Source organism: Fringilla coelebs, assembly GCF_963513975.1.
Source record: "Fringilla coelebs genome assembly, chromosome: 3".
In the NCBI taxonomy this organism is placed as follows: domain Eukaryota; kingdom Metazoa; phylum Chordata; class Aves; order Passeriformes; family Fringillidae; genus Fringilla; species Fringilla coelebs.
Genome location: NC_140030.1, coordinates 25,957,577 through 25,983,183, shown reverse-complemented (window position 1 = coordinate 25,983,183; position 25,607 = coordinate 25,957,577). Strand labels below are relative to the sequence as shown.

The window sequence follows — 25,607 nt, the reverse complement described above, 5'->3', positions numbered from 1 at the left end:
CTTCAGCAGATGCATTCTTTCAACTCTGGAATTATTGGATAAATGAACATTCAATTAATGCTCTTCAAATATTTCAAATCAAGAAAGCTTTCAACTTTAAAAGGAAGCTATTCTGATGTAATGACCAAGAACCAGAGTTATAACTTTTGTATTTCTTTTGGGAGGCTCAGAAGTTGGAAAAGCTTACTTTCAAAAGTGCTTTCACCTCCTATTCAAGGCAAGCTGCACCTTTCATCTGCCTCTCAGTTCATGTGAATTCTAGAAACATTTTTAAAAAGCCACTGCTCTTGAATTATATTGGAAGATTTACCAAACATGGGTACAAGACACCATGGAAGACTAAGAGTCATATAGCTGTTAATTTCTGCTCCCACTATATTCCTTTTTTCTCAGAAGGGAGTGGCCAATTCAGGCATAATAAGCAACACTGCACACACCCAGAGTCTCCTGAGGACATACTGTGCTAATTTAATATGCCAAACCCCATCAATTTAAATTTCAGCTGCTTGTGAATAATCATAAAGCAGAGGATCAGTGTGTGCTCTAAATGGAAACCTGATTAAATGCATTACCACTGCCTAGCTTAGCTCCATTAGAAAATGGTGACATGGATAACAAAATCTAATTCAGACATGAATTAGCAACTGTAGTCAGTGACCTTGCTTGAAAAATCTTTAAAGTAACAGTCCTAGCACTCTAATTTGGTATTCAAAGGCGTAACAAAAAAAAAAAACCAAAAAACCTAACCCAAAGTCATCACTGAATTTGATTTTAGTCTTATCTGGATGAGTTTCATCCAGCCAGCTTTCATCCATGCTCCAATTTTCATTACATGGGAACTAAATTGCTTCCTTCCATGAAAAAAGCTTAAAAATAAGTGATATAGTGAAAACCCAGCTTTCCTTTTAGAAGTTCTTAATGAGCTCTGGTTGTTTTAACCTTAAAATCTCAGTTCTCTTCAGACCAATTTAGGAGTCACTTTGTAACTCTCCATTTTATTTTAAACCCTTCTCTCCCCAACAGTCTGGAAAAAGCTGTAGAAACAGCTCATTATATGAATGGAGCCTACAGCCATGTTTTCAGAGGTGACTGATGGTATTTGTGAGTCTTCATTTGTGGGTTTTTAGAAGTTATTTACAGGTTGTTTGTTGAAATTGTTGTATGACTCCATGTACCATTTTTTCCTTTTCAAACCTGAATGCTACTTAAATAAAAATTTATCAGATGAAGCTTAGACAACTCTTGATTAGAAGAATTCCACTCATTCAAACCAGCAAGTTTTTGTGAGAGCCTTAAAAGAGAAGGGGAAAGATTTTTTCATTATCTTCATTTGTGATAGAGTGATATAGAAAGAATTCTGTTATCTGTAATTTTCAACAGGGTTCAGTAAGGATTTCTTTGAATAAAAATATTCTGCTCTGGCTGGAAATTCACAAGAAATTTGAACACAAGAATGGAAGTCTTTTTTTACATTAGACTGCTCATACAACTTTATGTAAGTTTTACAATGTTTTTAAGTAATATAGGTCAAAGCATATTAATTTTAAAAGCCTCATCATTAACTTAGTTTGTAAGTTACCTGAGAGTTACTCCAAGAAATAGAGAAAGTAGATTTTTCTAGCAGCTTTGCCAATTCACACTGGTAAATCTATCTGAAATCCACCATAGCCAAAGTAAAATATATCTTCTGTGCATTCAAAACTTTAAGCTTTTAACATGCAAAAGCTTTAAAACTTTAAGCTTTTAACCAAGCAGAAAGACCTGGCACTTCAGACATAACTGTATAATCCATCTAAGTAGGTGATACTAGCACAAGACTTTTTTTGGATTCAGCAGATTTTGCACATACTGGCTCTCATACAAACTCCAGTTAAATATTCCTGCTATAGCAAACATTGTTTTGAAAATCCTGAAATAATAATTTGGAAACTATAACACCTTTGGGTTTTAACCAAGAACCTTTAAAATGACAGCTGATAATGCTCCAGCTGGTATTAGAGAAAAACCACATGGAGCAATCATGGTGCTACAGCATTTCTTTTGCACACTTGCCTACATATATCTTAGCTCCTGCCAGGTCCATGCACTGGGCCACACAAATGATGTTTGCTTTTGTTCTGTGGTTGTGAAAAAGTGCAACCAAAGCTCAGGAGAGGTGTAGGACTGAAGTTAATAAGCCCAGGTTACACAGAACACAGACAGCAGCTTTTTGTTAGCCCATGCTATTCCAAGATAGCCCTGAAGTGCAAGGACACAACCCCCATCACCACCCCCCAAAAATTATCTCAGCATTCTCACTCTAGTCCAGCTGCATGCATTAGCACAGTCTTGGTACCAAGCACTAGACTGCTGAAGCTGACCCTGGGAACTTAAGAGAAATAAAATCTTTAACAAGTCTCTGTTACAAAGTCATTCACAGTCAATCTTACCCACATATACACCATAACTTTTAAGGAATTGCAAGGAACACCAACAATTCTTCCCAACATATATCCAACACTTTCTTCATAAAACTTTTACATAAATTAAAATTCTTCATGTGAGCAAGTCCATTACTTCCATGGAAATTTTACCTAAGATTGTTCCCCTGCTCAAAGTAACAATCAAATTTATACTACTTGATTCTTCTGAAATTTCCTTCAATGAAAAACTCTGCTAGTGATATGCAGGAAAGCAAAGGCTTGATTGCAAGTAAAGGTCACCAGTTTCAGAGACACATCTTTTACCTCCCCATAGAAAAAAAAATTAATAAAGCATAGAGTTGTAGAATAGAAAAATCAGTCCAAGCAGGCTGGTAACAAGTTAAGCAGCTAAATTCTGTAAAAAAATTGCCATAATAAGCATGTGCCATTCAAACTATAGTGTGTGTGTATTTTGCTTTTTCTCACTGAAATAATATCAAGGGCAAGGCAGAAAGATGCTTGTGAGTTACATGCAGCAAAGACAGATATTTGTATTACTACAAAATTTTTTCTGGAATTTCCTGTAGAAGAATGGAAAGACTGCTTTCCTAAAATACATAGCACTGACTTACATTTTGATGAATGCTGACCTTGGGGTCTGCAGTCACCTTGAGAAAATATTATTTCTAGTGACATGAGCTTACACAGAAGTGTTACCTAAATTTAAAACTGTATATTATTTTGAATTTCCTTCCATATTAGTAGACTTTTTCTCACATTTTCCAAGACCATAAGACAAAGTGTTCCTGGACATAACACTGGACACAGGCTCAGGGTACACCTTTGCCATACATTCATACATATGACTGCTGGAAATATGTGCAGACAAACAGTTCCACTTAAATCAATTGTGAAAACCAGTAAGAACAAAAAATCAGTGGTAAATGCCTCTGGGTGAGTCATCTAATCCTCATCCATATCCTTAGTAAGGCTGTTCCATAGTCTGCTGTTTGAAAGGGATGCTTCCATTTTCTGGTTTGTGAAGAGAACAAAGCTATAAGAAGAGCTGTGCTTCACTGGGTTTTTTGTGATAACAAGAAATCTTGTACTAGTGAAAAAGCTGATTCTTTGAATCAAGAAATCACACAGGAGATGGAGTGTGACCATTTATTATCTTCAAAATTTTTGGAGAAAATTTTAAGATAACTTTGCTTACAATTAAGCAAATGGGAAAGCTCTGAGAATGACCACCTTGATTTAAGAAAATAATCACACACAACTACAAATGTGAAAAAATACCAAATAAAAATCAACAAAAGGTACCATGAAAATGCTGGGAGATTAAATTAGGATGTTTTAGATACTTTCCCCTTTTTTTAAGGTTTTTATGTGTTTTATCTAAACATATCAAACTTGCTCAATGTATTAAAGCCTAAAAATTTGATTAAAAGCAGGATATTGAAAAAGCTAAATTACTTGAAATAGAAAAGATTCAACAATATTGATTTTTTCAGGAAGACAGCATAATATTTTACAGCATCTTGCAATATTGAGGGTATTAATAACATGAATATATAAATGCAGAAAATTACAAAGGAATATTTGAAATTACCAAAAAGATAACTAACAAGGCAAACCAGCTAATAATGGATGGGCAAACTGAAAACAGTCTCTGGGCTTCATTCATGATTTCCAAGGCTGAACAAAGAGTAGTAGCTACTCACATCATGGGTCAGCTCGAAGTACTTCTGACAGGCCAGCTGGTAATGCATGCCCTTCACCAGCTCCAGCACCTGCACAGGGGAGAGCAACGAGACACACTCACAAGCAGCACACACCCAGCTTACTGATACTGGCAACAGCAAGGTGTCCCAGGACAGCCTAGTACATCAGCTCATGGACATTTGCAGCACATGACACCTGGGAATCCTACAAATAGCTGACAGCATTTTCAAATGCCCTGGCTACGTTAAACACAAGATAAAACCACAGGAAGGTACGCCCGACCCTTAAAATGTAATTTCAATACTCTTAACTTCAAGAATAAGTTGAATCTATATTTTGGTAATATCATTGTGACAGTTATTGTCAAACTATCATATTGCAACATCTCTTCTATAATTGCAGACATAAATCTAGCAATTCAAGTGGTTGAAGCACGAAGCAATCAAGGACATGATTTGTATTTTTATTTTCCACATTACCAGTTCATGCAGATGCACAGCAAAATACTACTGTGCTCCCATCAAGAAAATTTAATGCAAATCCTTTAGACAAGTATCTGTGAGAGGGGAATGCTTTTACCTTCAATCAGATTTGTCCTTTTAGAAATGAAGCTATTTCTAGTCAAGCTCAGCAGAATATGTTAGTGAATAGGCTGTTTTGAACACATATTAGGAAAATCATGCCATCTTTTGTAAATACAATTTGCTTTCCAATTCTACTTCAGGTAATCTCTTCTGTGCTGCATGAAGTCCCATTCTTATCACCAGAATGCAATGCTGGTTGAAATATTTTAAAGTTTCATTACCTCCTCCCTCCTTTATATAATCAAAATGTATGCTCTCTCTGCTTATCAAACTGAGAAAATTGCTGGAATTAAGAGACAGCCTCAGTGGAAGGAAAAATAGTTTTCAAGAAATGTTAATTTCAAGCCATTTCCCAAGGTTGACCTTTGTGTCAAACACAGCAATATACAGCTTAAATCCCTGCTGTACTCATTATCGGATGCTGCCTTGTATTTATTGACAGATATATAAATAAATTACATTTGCTGAATGGATAAAAACAGCAACACACTGCCAGGAAAGTACTTAGCCCCATTATTTCTCTGTAATAGCCCAACTGATTACATTTCTATCCCTCTTGCCACCTCCTGCTAAACCTTCTGTAAAACACAAAGGCCAAGGCCAGCTAGGCAATGAAGTCTGAAATCTGCCACTATCTGTGTACATAAATATATTTCCATTTTTTCCTCCTCTCTCCTTGAGACTGACTGAAAAAACTAGTAGTTAAGGACTGAAAAAACTCATCTATTCTTAACACCTCGATTTCATATTGCCTTGCATTTGCTTGTTGGTTCTTTATAATATAATCTATGCCATACAAAAGAGCCATCTCTATTTTAAAGAAAATGCTAGCCATGTTACATGTATATACTGTCTTAAAAAGTGGTTTTCACCTAATATGGAGTAATTATCAGAAGACCTATTTGTCTGTTGGTTAGTGAAAAGAAACATTCATGATATTTTGTAGCACTCAGACCTGTCTAACTTAAATTTTCCAGTTGAAATAAGTCAACTAATTCAATCTAGTTCAAAAATATTTAAGATTTTCTCAAAATTCCTCTTATTTAATCAAGGTTACATGTAATAAAATGATATCACTAAAAAGTTTTCTAAATTTAGGTGTAAATACATTTTAAATCTCAGAACCTTAATTGAGCAAACAAACTCAGGTATGCACTAATTCTTCGTGTAAACCCTAAGAGATTACAAAAGTTAGTATAGATGTAAGTTTCAACTGGCCACATCATGGAGGACCAGGTTCCCCTTCTCCATATATGAAAGGGAAGGGCAAAAAGGGGCACATTTAACATATTTAAAGAATAACAGATTTAGGAAATTAACTTGCTTTATGAGGGAAGAAGTTGCTAAGAGAAAACAAAAAAGGTTAAACACTGCAATAGAATGGAGCCCAGCAAGAAAGGAGTCCTCTCTGTGAGAGAAACTGACAATCCTCTATTAAAATAAAACAGATTTACCATCCTTAATAAATATTATCTTTCCTACTACATTTCTGTCCATAATGAAAGCAAGCTTGCAGCTGTTTTTCCCTAGTATTTCCCAGAAACAGACCTCCACTCAAAGCTTCATTCACAGCAGCAATCTTCTGCCTCCATGTACATTAAGCCATTTACACTGCATTGCTTTATTTTGTAAGTAAAGGTACATACTCAAGGACTTTTCCTGTTAGTCCTTGTGTGCCTTTTTCTTCACTGCCATCTGCAACTCGCTTTTCTGATGTTGCTCTACTGACTGCTAATGAGGCTGAGATGATGTTTGGCAGATGCATGCAGCCACCTGCTTTTATAGATCCTCAGCACTCAAAGTAAAGATGCTGCATAGCAGGACAGTTGGGGCTCTATAATTATCCACTGTTATTTTCAACTTACTCACTCAAAGTGAGTTTGGGTTTGGGTTTTTTTTACATTGCAGAATTAACTTATCATGAAAATCTTTCTACCACAGACTCAGCTATGTGTGATTAATTTCTAACTTTTCCTGGAAACTTTCTTTAGCTGCAAGGGAAAATATTTTTACGGACAGTAATAACATAAAACTTTTTAAATATTAGATTAACAGGGAGTGAGTTAAGGTGTTTTTCACTGAGGTCTTGTGGTGGATTTTTTTGCAGGTTTGGCAGTTTTTTGTTTGGTGTTTTGATGGGATTTTTTTTTCATTCATAGAAACAGATATCTGTATCAGAGGCCTAGCACAGACTGGTTTATTTATTTCCATCTCTGAAGAATCTCCAACCCACCAAAACACTAAATCTGCTGAAGAATATTACACAAAGTTCAGTGAGTAACTTAATCAAAACTTTTAATTTAACCCAATTATAGGGGAAAAAAAAATTAAATTAAGAGAAGAATTCTACTAGAAAGAAAAAGCCTTCTTCTGAAATTTCTGCTGTTCATTGACATAAGTATTTTTCCCTAAAATGCTTTTACTCCTAATAGAAAAGCAAAAAGAACTAATCTAGACTCTGTTTCTTCTGTTTGTAGAACGAGAAATTTTTACTATTTTTTGTTTTTCCCATTGATATTGACATGATTTAGGAAAAAGGTCATTTCTCCAAGAAAATTTTCTGAAACAGATAATAGTTGTTTTGAAATAACTAATTCAAAGCCTATCATTTCTCTCTCTCTATATGTGAGATGTGCAGGCAACAAAGTACAGTGCCTTTAGTACAGCATCACAACAGATGTATTAATCACAGAATCATAAAATGGTTTGAGTTGGAAGGGACCCTAAATATCATCTAGATCAGATCCACCTGCCATGGAGAGAGAAACCTTTCACTAGACCAGATTGCTCAAAGTCCCATCCAACCTGGCCTTGAACACTTCCTGGGATGGGACATCCACAAATTCTCTGGACAACCTGTTCCAGTGACTCATCATCCTCACAGTAAAGAATTTCTTCCTTATATCTAATCTAAACCTCCCTTTCTTTCAGTTTGAAGTCATTCCTCCTCGTCCTGTCACTACATGCACTTGTTCAATGTCTCATATGTAAAAACATATGTTAACATATTCTTTAATCTTTATATTCTTCAAATTTATTAGCTGTGATCAAACCTGATTTCATTAGGATTTTACCTAATTAGCAGTATACCAGAGAGAGAAATGAAAAATCATACACTATAAATTCAAATGCTATGCACTTACACATCCACACATCAGATACTCAGCTAATGCTTCTTTCTCCAAGAAGCATTTAAAAAAAAAACCTACTATCACAAATATAGACTAACCTAAGGAAAATGTGAAATTAATACAAGTTAAATAATTCAGTTCTTGGAATAAACCTCAGGATTACCTCTCTGTTTCAAGCACTTTGATAATTAGGCAAGACCTGTAATCATCTGCTGCATTACTTTGAGACAATCACTTCAGCAGATACAATCCCAGACAAGATACAGCCTCGGAAAATCTAGACTGGAACAACAGGCTGGACCCAAATACTCCACAGCAAGCAGACTCACATTTTCAAATGCTTTGATGCCTTTTTTCATTACTGTCAGCACTACAAAATGAATGCAATGAAAGCAGTCTAATGCTCAGACTGACAACTGAAGTCACGTGAGGTCTGGCAGTATTTGCTCTTTACCATCATCACATCATCTTTCCCTTTTCACACTCAGTCTTGTGAAAAAGCCCTTTAGGATGGGGTTTGTTCCTACCATGCAGCAATCAAATGCTTTACCTGAATTGGAAAAATTCAGAAACTTTTCTGAACCTTATAGGAAAGAGTGCATGTCAAGAGTATGGACAGCCCCAGAAACAGAAGGCTGAGAACAACACTAGAAAACTGAGCACCTTGGTAAAACCACAGCCATGCAGGCTAGACACCAGCCCCCATTGTGGCTCACAAATAGCCATGAGGAACAAGCTTCAAAGACAAGGAAGGGCATTGTTTGTGGGTTTGGAGGGAAGGCATAGAGTACTCTAACCAAAAGATGAAAATCCCAGTGGGGGACCAATTCATCAGTGCATAGCTAAATTCAAACCAGATGCTTGAAAAATTATACATCATTCCCAGAATTTTGGAACAGAGCAAGGAATGAGCATAAGAGGTCCTGAGCCCTGGAAAAAACATACTTTTTATTGAAATACATAGCTGAAAGGTCAAGCTCCAAACCATTTATTAAAAAAAGGTATCTACCAGTTTGTAAGGGAGCTCTTGTTGGACCTGGAGTTTACAGGAAGCCTAAGAGTCAAGGGGTATGGTTTCAGTGAATGCCAGTCTAGTTACATGAGACCATTGAAAGACTGGTAAACCATCCATCCCTAATACCTATTCACAGAGCTAAAGGAAAAAAAAACATTTCTGATACTCAGCAACCATCATCAACATCAGAGAAGACTCCTAAAAGCCCTGACTGGACTGAAGGATCCTGACCTGTTCTTAGTCACACAAACATTACTGGACCATGAAAACAGAGCAAAAAGGAGGGGCAGCAATAATGACAACTTGGAGACTGATGGCAACTATTTTTCTTCCTCTTCTCCTACTGGATATCTCAAAGACTGTTTAATGTAAAAGATTAATTTCTCAGAAGCCAGGCACAGCCAACATTTTAGTTTATGTTATTTCATTTTATTTTTATTAGGCTTTGCATGGAGAGTGTATAATTTTGTAAGGTTTTTTTGTCCAACATTAGGAGTGGACACTGAAGAGCTCTTTACCCCAATTGTACTTAAACACCACAAAAATCATGGACAGGACAACATCCATTTCTGGGCAAAGAAGATGTTGATGGACACAGTTTTTCTTAGTCACTTTTGATAAAAAAATATAAGACTGCAAGTTAATCCAAATTCTACTTTACAAAAAAAAAAAAAAAACCCAAACAAAAAACCCTAAACACATACACACAAAAAATAAAAATCACAATTCACATTAAATAAGGAACTACATGAAATGTGAAGATGCTGTCTTACTGTGCAAATTCACTGAAGAAATAACCTCTACTAAATCCTACCCACACATACAGCAAGGCATGTAAGCCAGTAAATCCTCACCAATCTTTCCAATGATTAGCAGGATAAAAAATCCTAGACCAGCATCAATTCTTGATATATATAAGGAAAAAAAAAAACAAAGGAAAGTATCTCTAGGGCCTGTCAGATATATAGATGCTTATTGATATGAACCAGAAGAAAACAGGGAAAAATGAAAAAGGAAACAATACTCCTACGAAAAAGTATTTCAGGAATTCTTCAAGAATTACTACATTGAACAATAAACTCTTTAAAACTATTCTTTTCATTTGTATCTTAATTAGTCCTTCCAAGGGAGACTAGACTGCTTTAAGTGGAACTTTCACATTCTTTTCCACCTGGTACAACAGTCTGTTGATGCCTGACAAACAATGGTGACATTCCATATGAACTAAATGCAATAACTTTAGCAGGTTTTCCCTAAGGACCTAAAGCAGGTTCCAGCCAGTTAATACACAGAACTGCTTGGTCTCAGCTTAAATCTCACCAGTACCTCTTCTTTTAATGAAATTATGACATTCTCTTGCTGCCTTAAGACCTTGCTAGAGAATGCAGTGGGAGACACAGTTCTTCAGGACACATCTCAAAGTTCCAATTCCTACATTGCTTTTTGCTATATAAGATAGATTTTTCAATTTAAGTTTACGTTTTTTAAAAGCTGATAAAAATTTCTGCTTAATTTCATTAGGTGTTTTATGTGCTTTTGTTGTTCAGAGGAAGTCAGCACAACTGAAAATGAGAAATGTATGGGTTTTAGAAGTCTATTATAGAAAATAATTACATTTGCGTACTGACTACATTGTAGTCATCCACAAGTCACTGCAAGAATAAAAATAAATTCTCTAAAACACTGCCAGATTCACTGCCAGATTCATTTAAACTTCTTTTCTAATCACAGTGCAGTAAAACAAAGTATAAAAGAAATCTGGATTGCATTCACTATTGGAATAAACCTCCTCACAATATTAAACAATAAAAGGTGGTGACAATCATCATCACATCAGTGGGAGCACTGCAGCCAGAAAGCCAAAATTCTGGTATAAAACTTATATAAGAAGAAATATTTCACAATACACAGTGACAAATTGCAAATGGCATTCCTACACGAATAGAAAGTAAAATTGAAAAGCAGTGCCTTATTAATGAAAGTGCCAAGCAAAATATGCCTTACCTGAGCTATTCCACTGGGAGGGATCTTGTATGACTGCAGCTTTTGCTTCAGTAGCTCGGGATCACTGTGGCGGAATGGGCACCCTGACAGTAAAAAATAAGCAAGCTCACAAACAAGGCTGTTTACTCAGGAGTTAGTGCAGAAAGGCACTCAAGAGACCAGCTAAGCTGTTCCTAATTGTCTAACAGCTTATTAATAGGAAAGTTAATTACCCATGTGTACAATTGCCTTTTTTTTTCTTTAAATAATTACTTTACTGCAGAGTTATCAGGGCACCACAGGCTCAAGAGTCACATAAAATATCCCACCATAAAGAGGCCACAATTCTTATTCACTGACAGGAAAAGAGTTTAAGTTAGTGTCTTACTAACAACAACAGTGTTGGTACATTTAATAGCTGTGGAAAAAACCCAAGAAAATAAAAGTAATGAAAGCTAACTGGTCTTTAAAAGCATAGTCAGTTTTGGGACACAACTGAATGAATTACTTACTATTAGCATAACAACAGAGAAGCAAGTGTAGATTTCCCATGTCTAGTCATAGAGTTGTAGAAGTTTTTAAAATACCCTAGCAAACTTCAGACTTCCTGTACAATTGAATTCATATTTCAGAACACCTCTAATTGGCCATTTCTTAAAACATCTGCACATTTAAAGTCTCCTTGAGCTGCACGACAACATATGCAAAAACAGCAGTTATCAAGTCTATCTAAAGAGAAAAGATCAAGACCACCATGGTCTGGAAATTAAACACACAATTTAAGAGACTACAGGAGGGAATAACTTCTCTAGCCAAGAGATTGTGCTGTTTGCAAATGCTTGGGGTTTTTCCCCTTAAGGAACTCACCATGATAATCCCCTTGACTTGGTGGATTGGACATGATAATCTTCATGCAGCTGTATGGGGTATAATCAGTCCTCTTTCCTTCTTTCCCATAGCTGTGGCGAATGCTGTAAGCATATCCTTTGTCAAACTGAATAAAAACAGAAGAATAAATTCTTATCTATTGGGTCAGTAATTCTACCTTCTCTGCAAATGGAAATATTGAATAACAAAATAAATTTTCCAAACATAGTCACACTGAGGAAATAAAAAACCTAGTTGCTTGCTGCTAGCTTTGAGTTTTATACTACACAAACTCGCATTTGTGCATAAATGTGCTTTACAGACACAACTCAAGAGAAGTGTGTAACTGCATTGATTTAACTCAGTCTTTTCAGCTGATTCTGTAATGGCTTTAAAGACAAGATGATATAAATATCAAAATTTTGGACCCCTCCAATATTAGTAAATGGAGAAAACATAGTAATTTAAGATCTTTCACAAATGTCCATACATTGATTGCCTGATCAAGGGAAAAAAAACCCCAGAAATACAGATTTCTTTACTCAGATTCATGTTCTTGTTCTCCCAAAGTATAATGTTGCACCTAGACTTTGCTTCAGCACTGAAGTTAACTTCTTCAGATTCTAAAATGATGTATACTTTGCTTGTATAAAAAAGATTTTCTCTTACGTCTACCAACAGACTACTAACTCCTCCAATAAAATGAAATCTTTTTAAATATATAGATGTAATCAAACATTTCTCTTTACAGCTGAGCACAAAGCTACCAGTATATCATTTTAGTCCATTTATAAGTCCTGTGGAAACCACTCAATTACATAAGTTCATGTCAATTTTTACGTGGTAATAGGTGACATAAAATCTGTAGAGGAATCAGATTACTCAATATACAGATTCCATTAAATTGCATTAGTTACTATAAGACATCAAGAAACATTTGTTCAAATAACGTACTTCGAGTTCTAAAAACCCCAAATATGATAAAATTATGAAGCATCATATTTGGAATTACACCTCTTCAGTCTCTCTTTGCCTCAAAAAAGAACTATGACAATACATAAAAGGAACAACTCTGTTCTTGCTCAATTCAAAATTATAGCATTAATCTCAAATTCTCCATCTAAATATAGACAATTCTTACAAGAATTTAAGTTTTCTTCTAAAAAAACATTTTAAATTTTTTTTACTCTGACTCTGGTATTTTACTGATAGAAGATTATGTAATATACTGAGAAAAATCATTCAAACATACCACTGCTAATGCTACTACTGCAAGGATATTCTCATTTCTACTGCTAAAAGTAGTTCCCTATTTGGCCTGTGAATGTCCAAAGAGTACTTCAGAATATTCATATACCTATGAAATCTCTTGACTGGCCTAAAGATGACAAAAGCAAAATAGAAACATAGATGTATTTTTTTTCATATAAAACACTTCAATGATTTTGAAAATACAGTTACTTAAAACTGTATAACATAATATGCAAATATACATGATAAATGTGTATAAAAATATACACAATATTTGAGAATAAAATCCTAAATTGCACCTGACTCAAAGAGTAAAAAAGAAACTTCTCCATCAAGATGCTGCTCATAATCAAGTCAATATAAGAAGACTAAAATTCAGCACTCATCCCTAATAAGGCTTAAGACATCCAAAGCTCTGAACAAATATTGACTAATTAATCTCTACTGTGCATTTGACAAAGTGACTTTACTTCAAAAGAGTTTTTTAAAAGCAGGAAGGGGAAGAAAAGAGAGAAAACAGCATTTTGTTTTCCAGCATAGCCACAGGCAGGATCAAGCAGGTGGGAATACTCCTTCCTATCTTTTTGCTCAGGAGATAAAAGACCTGGTTGGCTGAATAGCAAATGAACATCTTTTTTTCTAGCAACAGAGTTGGGCTCACCAACTTGCCATTAGAAAGAATTCTCTGGGTGTGTGCTCACACTCGGAAGGGCCAGGGAACAACTCCCCACCCCTTCACAGGACACCAGCAGCTGCTGGCCAAGTCCTGCTGCTGCTCCTGTTGGAGCTGCAAGTGGTCTGAATACTCCTGAAAAACAGCAAGATCAAATACAAACATGTCTGCATTTTAATTTCCAACCTCTGCATGAACCTTTTAAACTGAAGATGAAATCTGCGATCCTGAAGCCACCTGTTCTTCTACCCAGAAGCTCTGGAATATTTCCTCCTTTACAAAAGATGAATTAAAGCACATTTCATCTTCTTAACAAAGGATATTTGAGCAAGCAATTAAGTTAGACTAAATTTTTTTTCCCCAAGGGTAAAGCAAGTCATGAATGCTTCAGGATGTACTGCTTAGTTTCCTAGAAAATTAACACCCCTCTTTATCAGCTCTGTATGCTAAAATCTTGAGCTGTACTTTTCACATCACTTGCCTTAATGCCCACAGAAATTACTTTTACTACCAAACTCGTTACTTTATGCTGAGAAGCAGCTCTTGCAGTAAATAGAAACAACAGCTACATAATAACACAACAGAGCCTTGGGACCGGTTGGATATTTTCTCAGTGCTTTCTTGTAATCCAGTTTGGTTCCCTCTTTTTGCAGTGGCAGATGGCAGAGAACAACACAGCTATGTGGTGCAAGTTGGCACACGGGCAGTTACACACATCACTGAGAGCTCTCTCATCCCTGTGCTTCAGCTTCTCTCATCACTGATCAAGGAAGCAGGATTTTAGCAGGGCCAGTATCTGACAGGCTGTGTTGGTCATTCTCAGCAGGAAGAAGCCATGAATTGGGGCATTTCATTACAGAAAACCATCCTGCAGAACAGCCTTCTTGTACACTGGGGAGTGAACTCCATGGTCAGCCTCATTCCTTCCTAATACCATTATCCTAGGATGTGCATAAAGAAAAAAAAAAAACACAAGGAGCAACCTATTTTGCTAGAAAAAGCACCAAGGTAAAACTAGACATGTTTGAAATCTGCAGAAACAAGAAGGCAGAGGGATCTGTTTCTTCCTATTTATTCTAATGCCCCAAATTGAAGTGGTTCAGTTAAAGTTCCTTGAACAAAATAAATTATAGACAGCACATATAGACATGCAGATGCTTGCAGGATCATTCTAATTGCTTAGTTCTAAACTATTTTAGAGAAAGAGCTTAAAAACACACAAAACTACTATTACCATCCATTCTAACTGTAATCTACTAAAAGGACATCATGGCAACAACCTGTAAAAGGTCAGACTCAAATTAAGTGATTTGAAAAATCACCAAAAATTTTTGGTGATTTTTGAATGAAATTTTGAGGGTCTTATTGAACCCTGATATGAACTTTGCTCAACAGTAATGATGCTGCATTTCAAGTACATTTCATGGTACTCTGTGTGACAGTTTCCACTGAGAAGAGCACAAAACAAAAAATTATTCATGGAAAAGCTGGGTATGTTCTACACATTCCACCACAGTTGTGCTAAAAATATCAAAAGAAATTGCCAAAGTTACTATGAAACAGTAATACTGAAGCAACATCATTACACTATGGAGATTACCTACTGCTGGTCACACTTGACAGCAAGATTCTCTTCAACTTTTTAACTGTATGGCCCACATCAGGACTATCTCACTTACTTTGCCTCTCTTTATCTCTCTGAGCTTTCTAAAATCTGCAACACATTTATAATTTATCTGTGAGGTGAATGAGCCATGGCTTTAGCAAGGGAGAAAGAGATCAAGAAATGTATCTCATTTAAGCAGTGAACTGATTCACACTGAGGCCAAGAAGCTGAGGCAAAGGCAGCCCTACCAAAAATTGTCATTTGGATCTTGGAATGTGTAAGTCTAGGCATAAGCAGCAGTGTGAATTTTTGTTTTAAAAGAAACTGCAAGTCAACCCTCCAAATGTTAACTTGATCACTAAAGACATCATTTTTTAGGGACTTCTCTTTCCTTTAGGCAAGGCTGCAGGATGCAGGTGATGTCATCAGCAGAGCACTTCAGACCAGACAAGTGGGTAGTTCTGAGGTTTTATGCACCAGTGTCTGCTGTAATGAACTGACGTGTCCATTGAATGATACTGAATGTGCCAATGGTGATACTGGGTATCCTGGTGACACTGAGGCTTTCTTAGAGAACTCCTCCCTGTAAGAAACAAAACTCTGGGTAATGATAAGTGGGACAAAGCCAATAGTCCAAAGCCACAACCAAGGAGTGTAGCCATGATATTTTCTGAAAAATCCTTTCCTTAGGATTTTTTTAAGATTTTTTCTCCTGAGAAGCTGAGAGGCCTCAGGAACAAAGTGTAAACAATGATTATCTGCTGCTGTGGAATGCAGCAGGTGGATCTGTGATTGGTCTCATGTGGTTGTTTCTAATTAATGGCCAATCACAGTCCAGCTGGCTCAGACTGTCTCAGAGACAAACCTTTGCTATTCATTCTTTTTCTATTCTTAGCCAGCCTTCTGATGAAATCCTTTCTTCTATTATTTTAGTATAGTTTTAATATAATATATATCATAAAATAAATCAAGCCTTCTGAAACATGGAGTCAACTTTCTCATCTCTTCCCTCATCCTGGGACCCCTGCAAACACCATCAAGGAGCCTTGGGAGACAGTTCACTTGGTATAGATAAGTGTACTGTAGCAAAGAACTTATCTTTTGCTTTTATGTGGTACATTCATATGAGTATCTGGGTAATGCAGATTAATTTGTCTAATAAATGTTAGTTAAGACACATGTACTGTACTAGATAGCCTTCACTAGAAGATACAAAAGTTATAAAATAGAGTATAAATAAAAAGGGATAGATATAGATACAGACATCTAAAAGCTATAAATTTGCAACTGGTATAGTCTAATACCACATTACCATATTCCAGATAGGAAGTTCCAGATAGGAAAAGCTTCTTTCAACAAGTTCTGATCACATAAACACATACAAGATCTTTAGATATGGAATGAGGATGGACTTCAAAAGGACCATTTAGCAGTTGTATGCTTTCCTTTGAAGGAAAGTTTTCAAGAGACAGAGCAGGAAAGCATAGGCCATGTCTGCCCCATAATTATCAGTTTGATATAAAAGAATACACTTTCAAAGCTACAAGAAATTATGTTCCCCAGCCACTCCAGTCACTGAACAATGGGCATCATGTCATCACTGACAGCAACCTTCCTTATATCACTTGCCATATTTGCAGATTAGTATCTGTAAATATAACTAGGTGCCCCATAAAATTTGTTATCAAATCTGATATTCTGCATGCATATTAGGACAGAAAATAATTTGCTGAAAGGTCTTGCAAGCCCTGTATGCTCAGGTTCACACTTCCACAAAACTTTCACTTAAAACTACTTTCATATATTCTTGTAAGATTTTATGCATCTATTCTTTCCAGTACTGGGAAATTTATTCATTTAAAGTCTATTAACTAAGCAAAATGGTGCACTGACTTTGTCTAGCTTCTTGACTGACCACCTGATTAGTTCCAAGTCTGCAAAATTCAAAGAAGTAATGGCTTAACACCTTTTTTTTTTAAAACAGTCATTGGGTAATTTCCTGGCTAAAATTGTTGAGCATGTGCAGATAACAGCTTCAGATTCATAAATTTATCACACACAGTCATGTATCTGCTGAAATAATTGGTTCTCTTTTTCATTCATTTCCTAGGCAGTCATTCAAATCATAACTGTTGACACTGCTTAGTTGGCATATCTTTATCCAAGCAACTTTTTTTAAGCTCATTCTTAAAATAACCTCAACTTGAGATTATCTTTTTGCAAGCACAGTTGTATTTAGGAGCACAAATAAATGCTTCTCTATCTGCCAACAACAAAAATTTGTCCTAAATTACCATCCTGTAGCCCAATTTCTACCTCAAAGGTACAGATCAGAGGCATCACCTAAAAGCGAGCTGGAAAACGATTACATTGTGTAGCAGTCAGCACAGACCAATCCACAGCAGTATAAAAAACCTTTTCCCCTCCAGTTCCAGAATTATCAAACTACATGAGGCAAGAACCACTTAGCACTGGAGATGGTTTTATCTACTATAGGAAAATCAGAAATTTTTTCATATCAGTCAAACACCTTGTATGCCTACTATCCATATGAGCATAAAGTGTGAGGCTGATGAACTAACTAAAATCTGATACTGTAGGCTTTTAATTTCAGCAGTCTAAGCTTGCCTTCATATAATTTAGCTAAATACACAATTTATGTACACAATTTTTTCACCCATTTACATGCACCAAGACTTTGAAAAGGAAAAGTAAAACATAAACCACAGCAGGCTGTCTTCTGCCTCAAGACACTGCATCAAATTATCAGCACAGCACATCCTAAAGCCTTCTCTATAACAACTAAATTTTTCTTAGGCACGTGCTTGGCTCCCTACAAAAGATTTTATTAGCTACTTCAAAACACTGCAATATTTCTTTCTGTATCTAAATTATTCTGATGGTTTCAGTTGGGATGAAGTTAATTTCTTTCCAGTAGCAGGTACAGTACGATGTTTTGGATTTAGTAAGAGAATGATGCTGTTAATACATTGATGTTTTGGTTGTTTACAATTAGCGTTTACTCTGAGTCAAGGACTTCTCAGTTTCCCATGCTCTGCCAGTGAGGAGGTGCACCAGAAGCTGGCAGGAAGAACTGACAGGACAGTTAGCTATGGAATATTCCAGACCACAGAAATCATAAACTGCTCTCAGTTGTGTGGGTGCTGCTGATCACTGCTCAGGGGCTGGAGGGGCATTGCTCAGACCATGGTGAACACATTTGCTATCTATCACTTGTGGCTTCTTGGGGGGGGGAGGAGGAATAGAGGGAGGGGGTCCTCTCTCTATTTTTATTTTGATAACTAAGTTCAACAGAAGCAGAATAGTAACTAACTGCATCTACAGAGATAAGATTCCACTCCCAACATCTAAATCCAGACATCTCTCATTATCATCAATGGTGGTCAATGCAATCAGAGGAGTCTGGGGAGCAATTCCATTTGCTCTGGAGGCTCATTAAAGAAATCATTCTCCAGACACTATTGACTATATAGGCTAGATTTCTACTGGTCAGCTTATAACCCAAGTGTAAAGAGAATGTATACTTAGGAGAAAAGAAATTTAGTATGTCCGTATGAGAGAAATCCATACTTACATGCATACCACAGCAGCATGCATTACAGATTTACAGAGAAGAGGGATGAAGACTGGCCACAGACCCAAAGTCAAAAAACTAATTTCCTACAGCTAGTGCAAGCCCCATCAATTCCCTAAACATGAATGCTCTCATACAATGTTCTATAATTTTATTTGAATTTTACCCTAAGCCTCAGATTTTCAAACATGGCAGCATCACTCAAAGAGATTTAGTAACTGAAAAACTGAAAAATATTCCTTCAACCAAAGTGACACAGTTATCAAAATTTGATACAACTGTGACCTTGGTTAAACCTTCTGGATCACTGACAGAACAAAAGGATACTAAGTCCCAGTCACATGTTTCAAGATGTCAGCACATCCTCAGTATAAGTGTAAATTTTAAAAAATTGATTTATTTTCTAGATTAATTGATCATTGGAAAAAAAATCAAATAATTCTTAAAATAAAATTACAAGGAGACTGAGTAATGAATAAATTTCCTCAGGCTGATAAGTATTCCTTATGTCTACTCTAGAAACATATAAACTTGGCTTTTTTGAGGCAGTCATAAAAGAATGACAAAAGCAAGGCAATGAAACACAAAACAGTACATGGATAGTGAATGTTTATAAACCCTCTTGAACACAGAGTAAACCACATATTGGTGCTCTCCTAACAGCATAGTTTGGCTCAAAATCACTGAGATTCTCTCTCTAAAAACTCTGTTTTAAAACCAGATTTTTTTTTTTATTTATTAACAGGACAATAAAAGACAAAATCCCATTTTAAGATAATGATCAAACAGAAGTGCAGAAAACAAGATAACAGCCCTTGCTGTCAAAATAAAGAGAACTGCTTACATACAAGAGCATTTTATATTCTATCTTATGCTAAGTGCACTATAATCAAGACATATTTCAACTCTAGATTGCAATTACAAGAGCCTTTCTGCACTCAACAAAAGAAACCTTGTTTCAAAAATACACTAGACTATTTTCCTATCCTTTTCGGTTTTTTCTGACTAAAAGATTACTTGACTGCAGAAAAAATAGGAACAGAAGAATAAAGAAACTCCACTACCAGACTGCTCTGAACTGTCACAGAAGAAGTAACACACATCTCATTTTCAGTGCCTGCTGTAAACTTCTAAAAACAGGGAAATAACTGTGGTAGCAAAGTACAAGAAGAAGCCTAACTATTGTAATTGATTTTTTTTTTGAAGTTAGTTAGAATTCACTCGTATTGCCCCAGTTCTCATGACCCAAATTCGAATCCATTAAGTACATGAAATAAAAAAGACCAGAATAAATCGGAATTTAAACAGCAAAACTTGCCATAAAGACCACGTTTCCACTGCTACATGTATAGCAGGTGACCAAAAGAAAAACAGGGAATCAGAAAACAAACAAACAAACAAATTGAAAACCCCAAAAAACCCACAAAACGCCCCATATTTAACAACATTTTCTTTTTCTTCTTTGTAAGTGGACTTAAGAGGGGATGCAAGGAGATGTAAAAGCCTAGCCTATGGAATTCAGTTTCACAACTAAATAGCATTGTACATTTCATACAAAATTAGAATCCAACCTTCTTTCAAGAAGTAACACCTCTAACGTCGAAATACTTGAGCCCTATCATCATTTCCCTTTCCTAAATCAATATATTAAATTTTCAAAACATAATTTGCACATAGAACAAATAATGTATGAAGAGCTGTTCTGTCTTTATTCATGAGATCCAACAGATTTCAAAGACATGAGGCAGAATGTTAAATCAATTCTGAAAGCAAAAGTACATTTTTATTTACATCATGCCTATTGTGATATATCAGCAGTGTGCACATTTGATACAATAGCTGCTTTTCTGCATGACTGAATATGAAACACAGCCATGATTTATGAGTATAGCCTGAGTATCACAGCTATATGATGTTACAGCAATTACATGGACATTATCAAAAAAAGTATTCAGAATCCTGGGTTTTGTTTTTGAAAACAGTTCATACAATTCCAGGATATCTGAATTTTTGATAAAATTATTTTAAAGCATTATTTCAACTAAGAGTATCAAGGTTAAAAAAATTTCTATCAAAACTCTTCTGTTCAAAAAGCACAGGACCAAAACTGGAAGATACCTGCTGTGTCATTCAGTTTGTCCTGGAAGGTAGTAAAAAGATGTGGATGAAAATATTTGCATCTCAAAAACCACTGACCCCTGTCTCAGAACTTGGGGTAAATAGCCAAAGAGCTTAAAGAGATTACCAGTGGTGTGTGCAGTAATGTGCAGCAGGCATTTTTCAGCAGATGGTTAGAGCTGTACACTTAAGAAGATATTCAAAAGAGTCTGCTAAAAGCTCTATATTTAGTGACACTCAGATACTTCACCACCCCTAAACTTAGAAATTTATCAGCCACATAGGCAAATCCATCTATTACTTTTCTTAAAATGTCATGGAATGACTTTCTTGCTGCTGCTGCAAGGGCCAATAAAACAGAAACCTCGTCTGACAAGTACAGTCCATCTACACTGATGATGAAGTGCAAGGACTGACAAGTGATTCAGAACTACAAAAGGAATCTTCAAAAATTAAAGGTCTGGCTTCACCATTCATTTTTATATTTGCAGTTCTAACAAGACACTATATCAAGCAATATCTACAGCAATGTGTGTTGCTGAGAATAAAACAAGTCATAAGAGAGCAGATTCTGATCTAAATTAGTTTTAGTACAGGAAAGATAATTATTGCTTTCACTCTCTTCACTGAAAGAACCTTATCACCAACCAGCTCATACATTAGATTATTAAATGCAGATTTCTGTGCTGAATATGTAACAACAAAAAGTGATCCTATTTCTTTTTATGGTAGCTACCACAGTTAAACATCACTAAAACTATGCCAGCACTGTTAATGTCCTGGAAGAGATATTATAGCTAAGACAGCCACAGGCTGAAAGACTGCCCAAAATCTTCATTTTAACGTAATTCAGAAGATGAAAATTGAAAAACATACATTTTTAACAGGTTAAAAAAATACTGAACAAATTAAAGCACTTTAAAGTGCATATCATAGCCAAATGTCAGCATAAATTCAGCATTACCACAAATTCTGCAGAGTTCCAGTTTCAACTAGAATAATTGGGAAAACTGAAAAGGGGACTGAGTTTGGAGTGAAAGAACACACATTTTAATATCATTTACTACTGTATTTATGTGCACACTACAGCCTTCATGTATATTACAGTCTAATACTCTTCAATGTTTTCTAGCACCTCATCTTCAGCTGGGATTCATTGGAATAACACCAATGAAACAAAAATACCGTGAAAAATAACGGGTCTATACCAGATCTATTTCATTTAAGAAATACTGCTTTAAGACTGTAAATCTATTATGCAAAATCTAGGTTTTTTTTAATTAGAAGTTTCTGTAACAAAAATACTCTCTTATGAAAAACAGTTACAAAATGGAAGCGAACAGATTTTTGTCAATATTCCTAAGCTTACATAACTGTAAGATACTGATATGCTGGTTTTTGGCTTGAGAAAGGAAAGTTTCAGAGGAAAATACACAGAAATATGACTGAGTTTAATCTGCATCTACATTAGCTACAGGGCATAATTAAAACATAATTATGTCCCAAAAACATTTCTTCCTTAGCATTCTTAACGTCACTGATAAACCTGTAAGCACCCTGGGTTTAAAAGGTCAGGCAATACTGTTTAAAATAAATTCTTACAAGTAAAAGGTAAAAAAGGGTTTGCTTTGTTTTTATTCCTTCTACTGCCCAGAACTTCCAGTGTGTCAGTCAAAATACAAATTATATGCAAACTGAAAGAAAACCGTATCAAGTGAAGTTACAGGTTACTCCCCTGCCAAAAGGAACTGGTGCAGCATCTACCCTTGGAATGGGTGTGCATGTGTATTTATGTATTTATGTTTACATAAAGTTGTAAGTTAACAGTACCTTTACAGTGTTGATTACATATATACTATGTACACATATATTACATTCCTGCATATTGGCAGAAATGGTGAAAAAACACTACCTTAATCTTAATTTCCTGAAGTAAGTGGAAAATGTACATCTAATTTTTCATCATCTGACTTCTTATGTGTCAAATGAAATTACAATGTGCTCTAATTTGTCTAATTTGGAACCAAAAGTAAAACAAACTATAAGAGAAAGCCACATAACAAGTTTGTATTTATTTGTTTAGTAAAGAGGTTAGAGCAGCGATACCTACCAACGTATTTGTGTGAGAACTGTGAACAATGTAGATGCTACTGGTAAATCTCTTTGCTGCAAAGTCAGAATTTTTTATCCATCAGGAAAGCAGAAATTGTTATAAACTGCTTTGCAAAACTTGTACTATTAATCACATCAGGCAGCAACATCCACAAATGCAACAAGGCATGTTATTTTAATGACAGCAATTCCACACCATTATTTATATCTAAGTTCTAATAAAAATCATTATCTGATGCAAACAACTTTAAACAATTTTGATTTGATCTCACAGCTTAATTAAACAGGAAAAAACCAGCTATCTCTAGCTCTGATTAGATGAGCTAATTTTCTGCAGTCTTTCCAGAATCACTGTGTACACAAGACTAAACACAAGTAACACTGACAACACCAACAGGGATTTCCCTCCAGCCACGGTTATATCTTTACAGGCATTGCTAATCATCTCTACTTCTGATACAGCAAGGAAGGAATCTTGTCCCAGTTCCTTCCTATGATCTGGCAGAATTTAACAGGACTCTGCAAGAATTTCTTGAAGTATGGTCACAAAAACACAGAATCATATATGTTAGAAAAGACCCTCAAGATTGAGTCCAACCATAAATTTAAACACTGCCACATCCAACACTGCTTAGGGACATGGCTCATCCTCCTTCTTGGAATACAATCGAATACAACCCCTGTGAGCCTGCCTTCTCAGTCCCCTCACTTCCAGAATCCATTACAGATCTCCTTCCTACTGCAGTAGTCAACAGACACACACAACAAATTGACAAAACCAAACCATGCAGGACCAGCGTGTCAGTAATCCACCAACAGGACTCGGATGAGCTTTCAAAATTCTGAAGCACTCCACAAGAAAAGGGAACAGAATGCTAGCAAGCATAAGCAAATGTGCCCAGGACACACAGGACATGAAGGAGACACAGGAAAAATTCCCACCTATAAAACACAACTTTAGATAATAATATATGACAGCAAGAATCTTGCACAGACAACATACATACTGTGATAGCTATAAAGCCAAAAACAACCCCATTTTAATGGCAACTGAAGCTTATTTTCATTTAGCTAAAGAAGGATATTATCATTTTATGATTCTATGATTCTAAACTCAGTGGCCCGATGACAGAGGTTTTTCAAGAAAATCCTACTTGTCAGGCTCACCTCCAACTATTCATATGGAACCAAATGGTGAAGAACCAAAGCTGCCCACAACATAAATCCTCAGGATTTTCAGTTACTTTAGTCTTACTCCTCACTGCTAATTAGCAAACTATCACAGCCAAAGGAAAATAAAACAAAATCTTTTTCCAAATACAACCAGCAAGAATACTAATAATTCAGCTTCACTTAAATGTAACACCAGTAATCTATGTATTTATAGCTTTAAGTCGTACTTTTAATTCTCATGCCTGGTTGTATAAATTTTTACTATAAAACAAATTCACTCAAAACACCTCTTCTGCACATTGCTTATTAAAATACAAAAGGAACTCCAGACTACTCTCTTCAGCCAGGATCAAGGTAGCTCACTGACCTCAGCAGCCATCCATCTTCATGGGAATATCCCCTACAAAAAGTTATGTCCCATTTGAACAACACACCTCTTCTCCTCAGGCTGCAATTTGTATGCAAAAAAACCACTAAGGAAGTTATATGAAAGGAGTAGATCTCCTGATGTTTGATTCACTGATATTAAGCTGATTTCTGGAAACCAACATGAATCATTTTTTAACTTGGTGTTCAGTGTATCACTGTCTCAGAGGCTGTTCAGTTCCTAACAACCATGTCAAAATATAACTCAACAGCTTGGTCGAGTCACTTCGCAGTTATGCACAAATACTCTGATTTCATAGACTTGGCTTTCTTTTCTTTATCTGGCTCTTTTCTTTAGCCTTTGGGGTTAAAATTCAAACTAAGTATTAATTTTTAGTTCAAGCCTACATGCCTAGTATGTGGGCATTGGACCATCTACTTACTGTCTTGAGACCCCTAACAACTGCACATTACAGTATTTTTCTTTGAACCTGCATTGAAAGAAAAGATTTAATGTAAATTAAACAGTATGTTTGGGAATAAAAATGAGTCACACAAATGAAAAATGCATTTTCATGTTTCTTCTGACAATTAAATCACTTTAACCCTGTTATTAAAGAAATTTCAAGAGCAACTTTGTAGAATACAAAACACATTTTGAAACATACTGTTTGAAACATACAGTTTTACAACAAAAGTATTGACATTCAACATATAATAATGTTATGAATGGAATGCAATTTTGCCAAAACATAATAAAAATTACTCCCTCAAAATCTTTAAAATTCACTTGTTCTATTTCACTACTAGAGTATGAAATCGTAAATTCCAAATAATCGAAGATAAATACAGAATTGGTTCTACTGAAGCTAATTTTCACAGTCATTGGTGGAAGGAAAAAAACTTTGTGATTTTATGGTAAGTTTGACACAAAACCACAACTTAATCAGTAATGTGAATATCTAGGCCCCTGATAACCAGTGAAAGCAACAACAACATTTTTTAC

At 35.7% G+C, this 25,607-nt stretch overlaps 1 protein-coding gene across 1 annotated transcript in view; it reads right to left on the bottom strand.

Moving 5' to 3' along the window:
* PRIM2 (DNA primase subunit 2) overlaps positions 1–25,607 on the bottom strand; it is a gene marked incomplete at its 5' end in the record, with an annotated part of 90,181 nt that overhangs the window by 1,133 nt on the left and 63,441 nt on the right. The window contains 3 exons of the mRNA XM_084202972.1: positions 4,127–4,195; positions 10,862–10,944; positions 11,708–11,834. Of these exons, the coding sequence (XP_084059098.1) occupies positions 4,127–4,195; positions 10,862–10,944; positions 11,708–11,834 (279 nt within the window). The remainder of the gene's footprint in view (positions 1–4,126; positions 4,196–10,861; positions 10,945–11,707; positions 11,835–25,607) is intronic.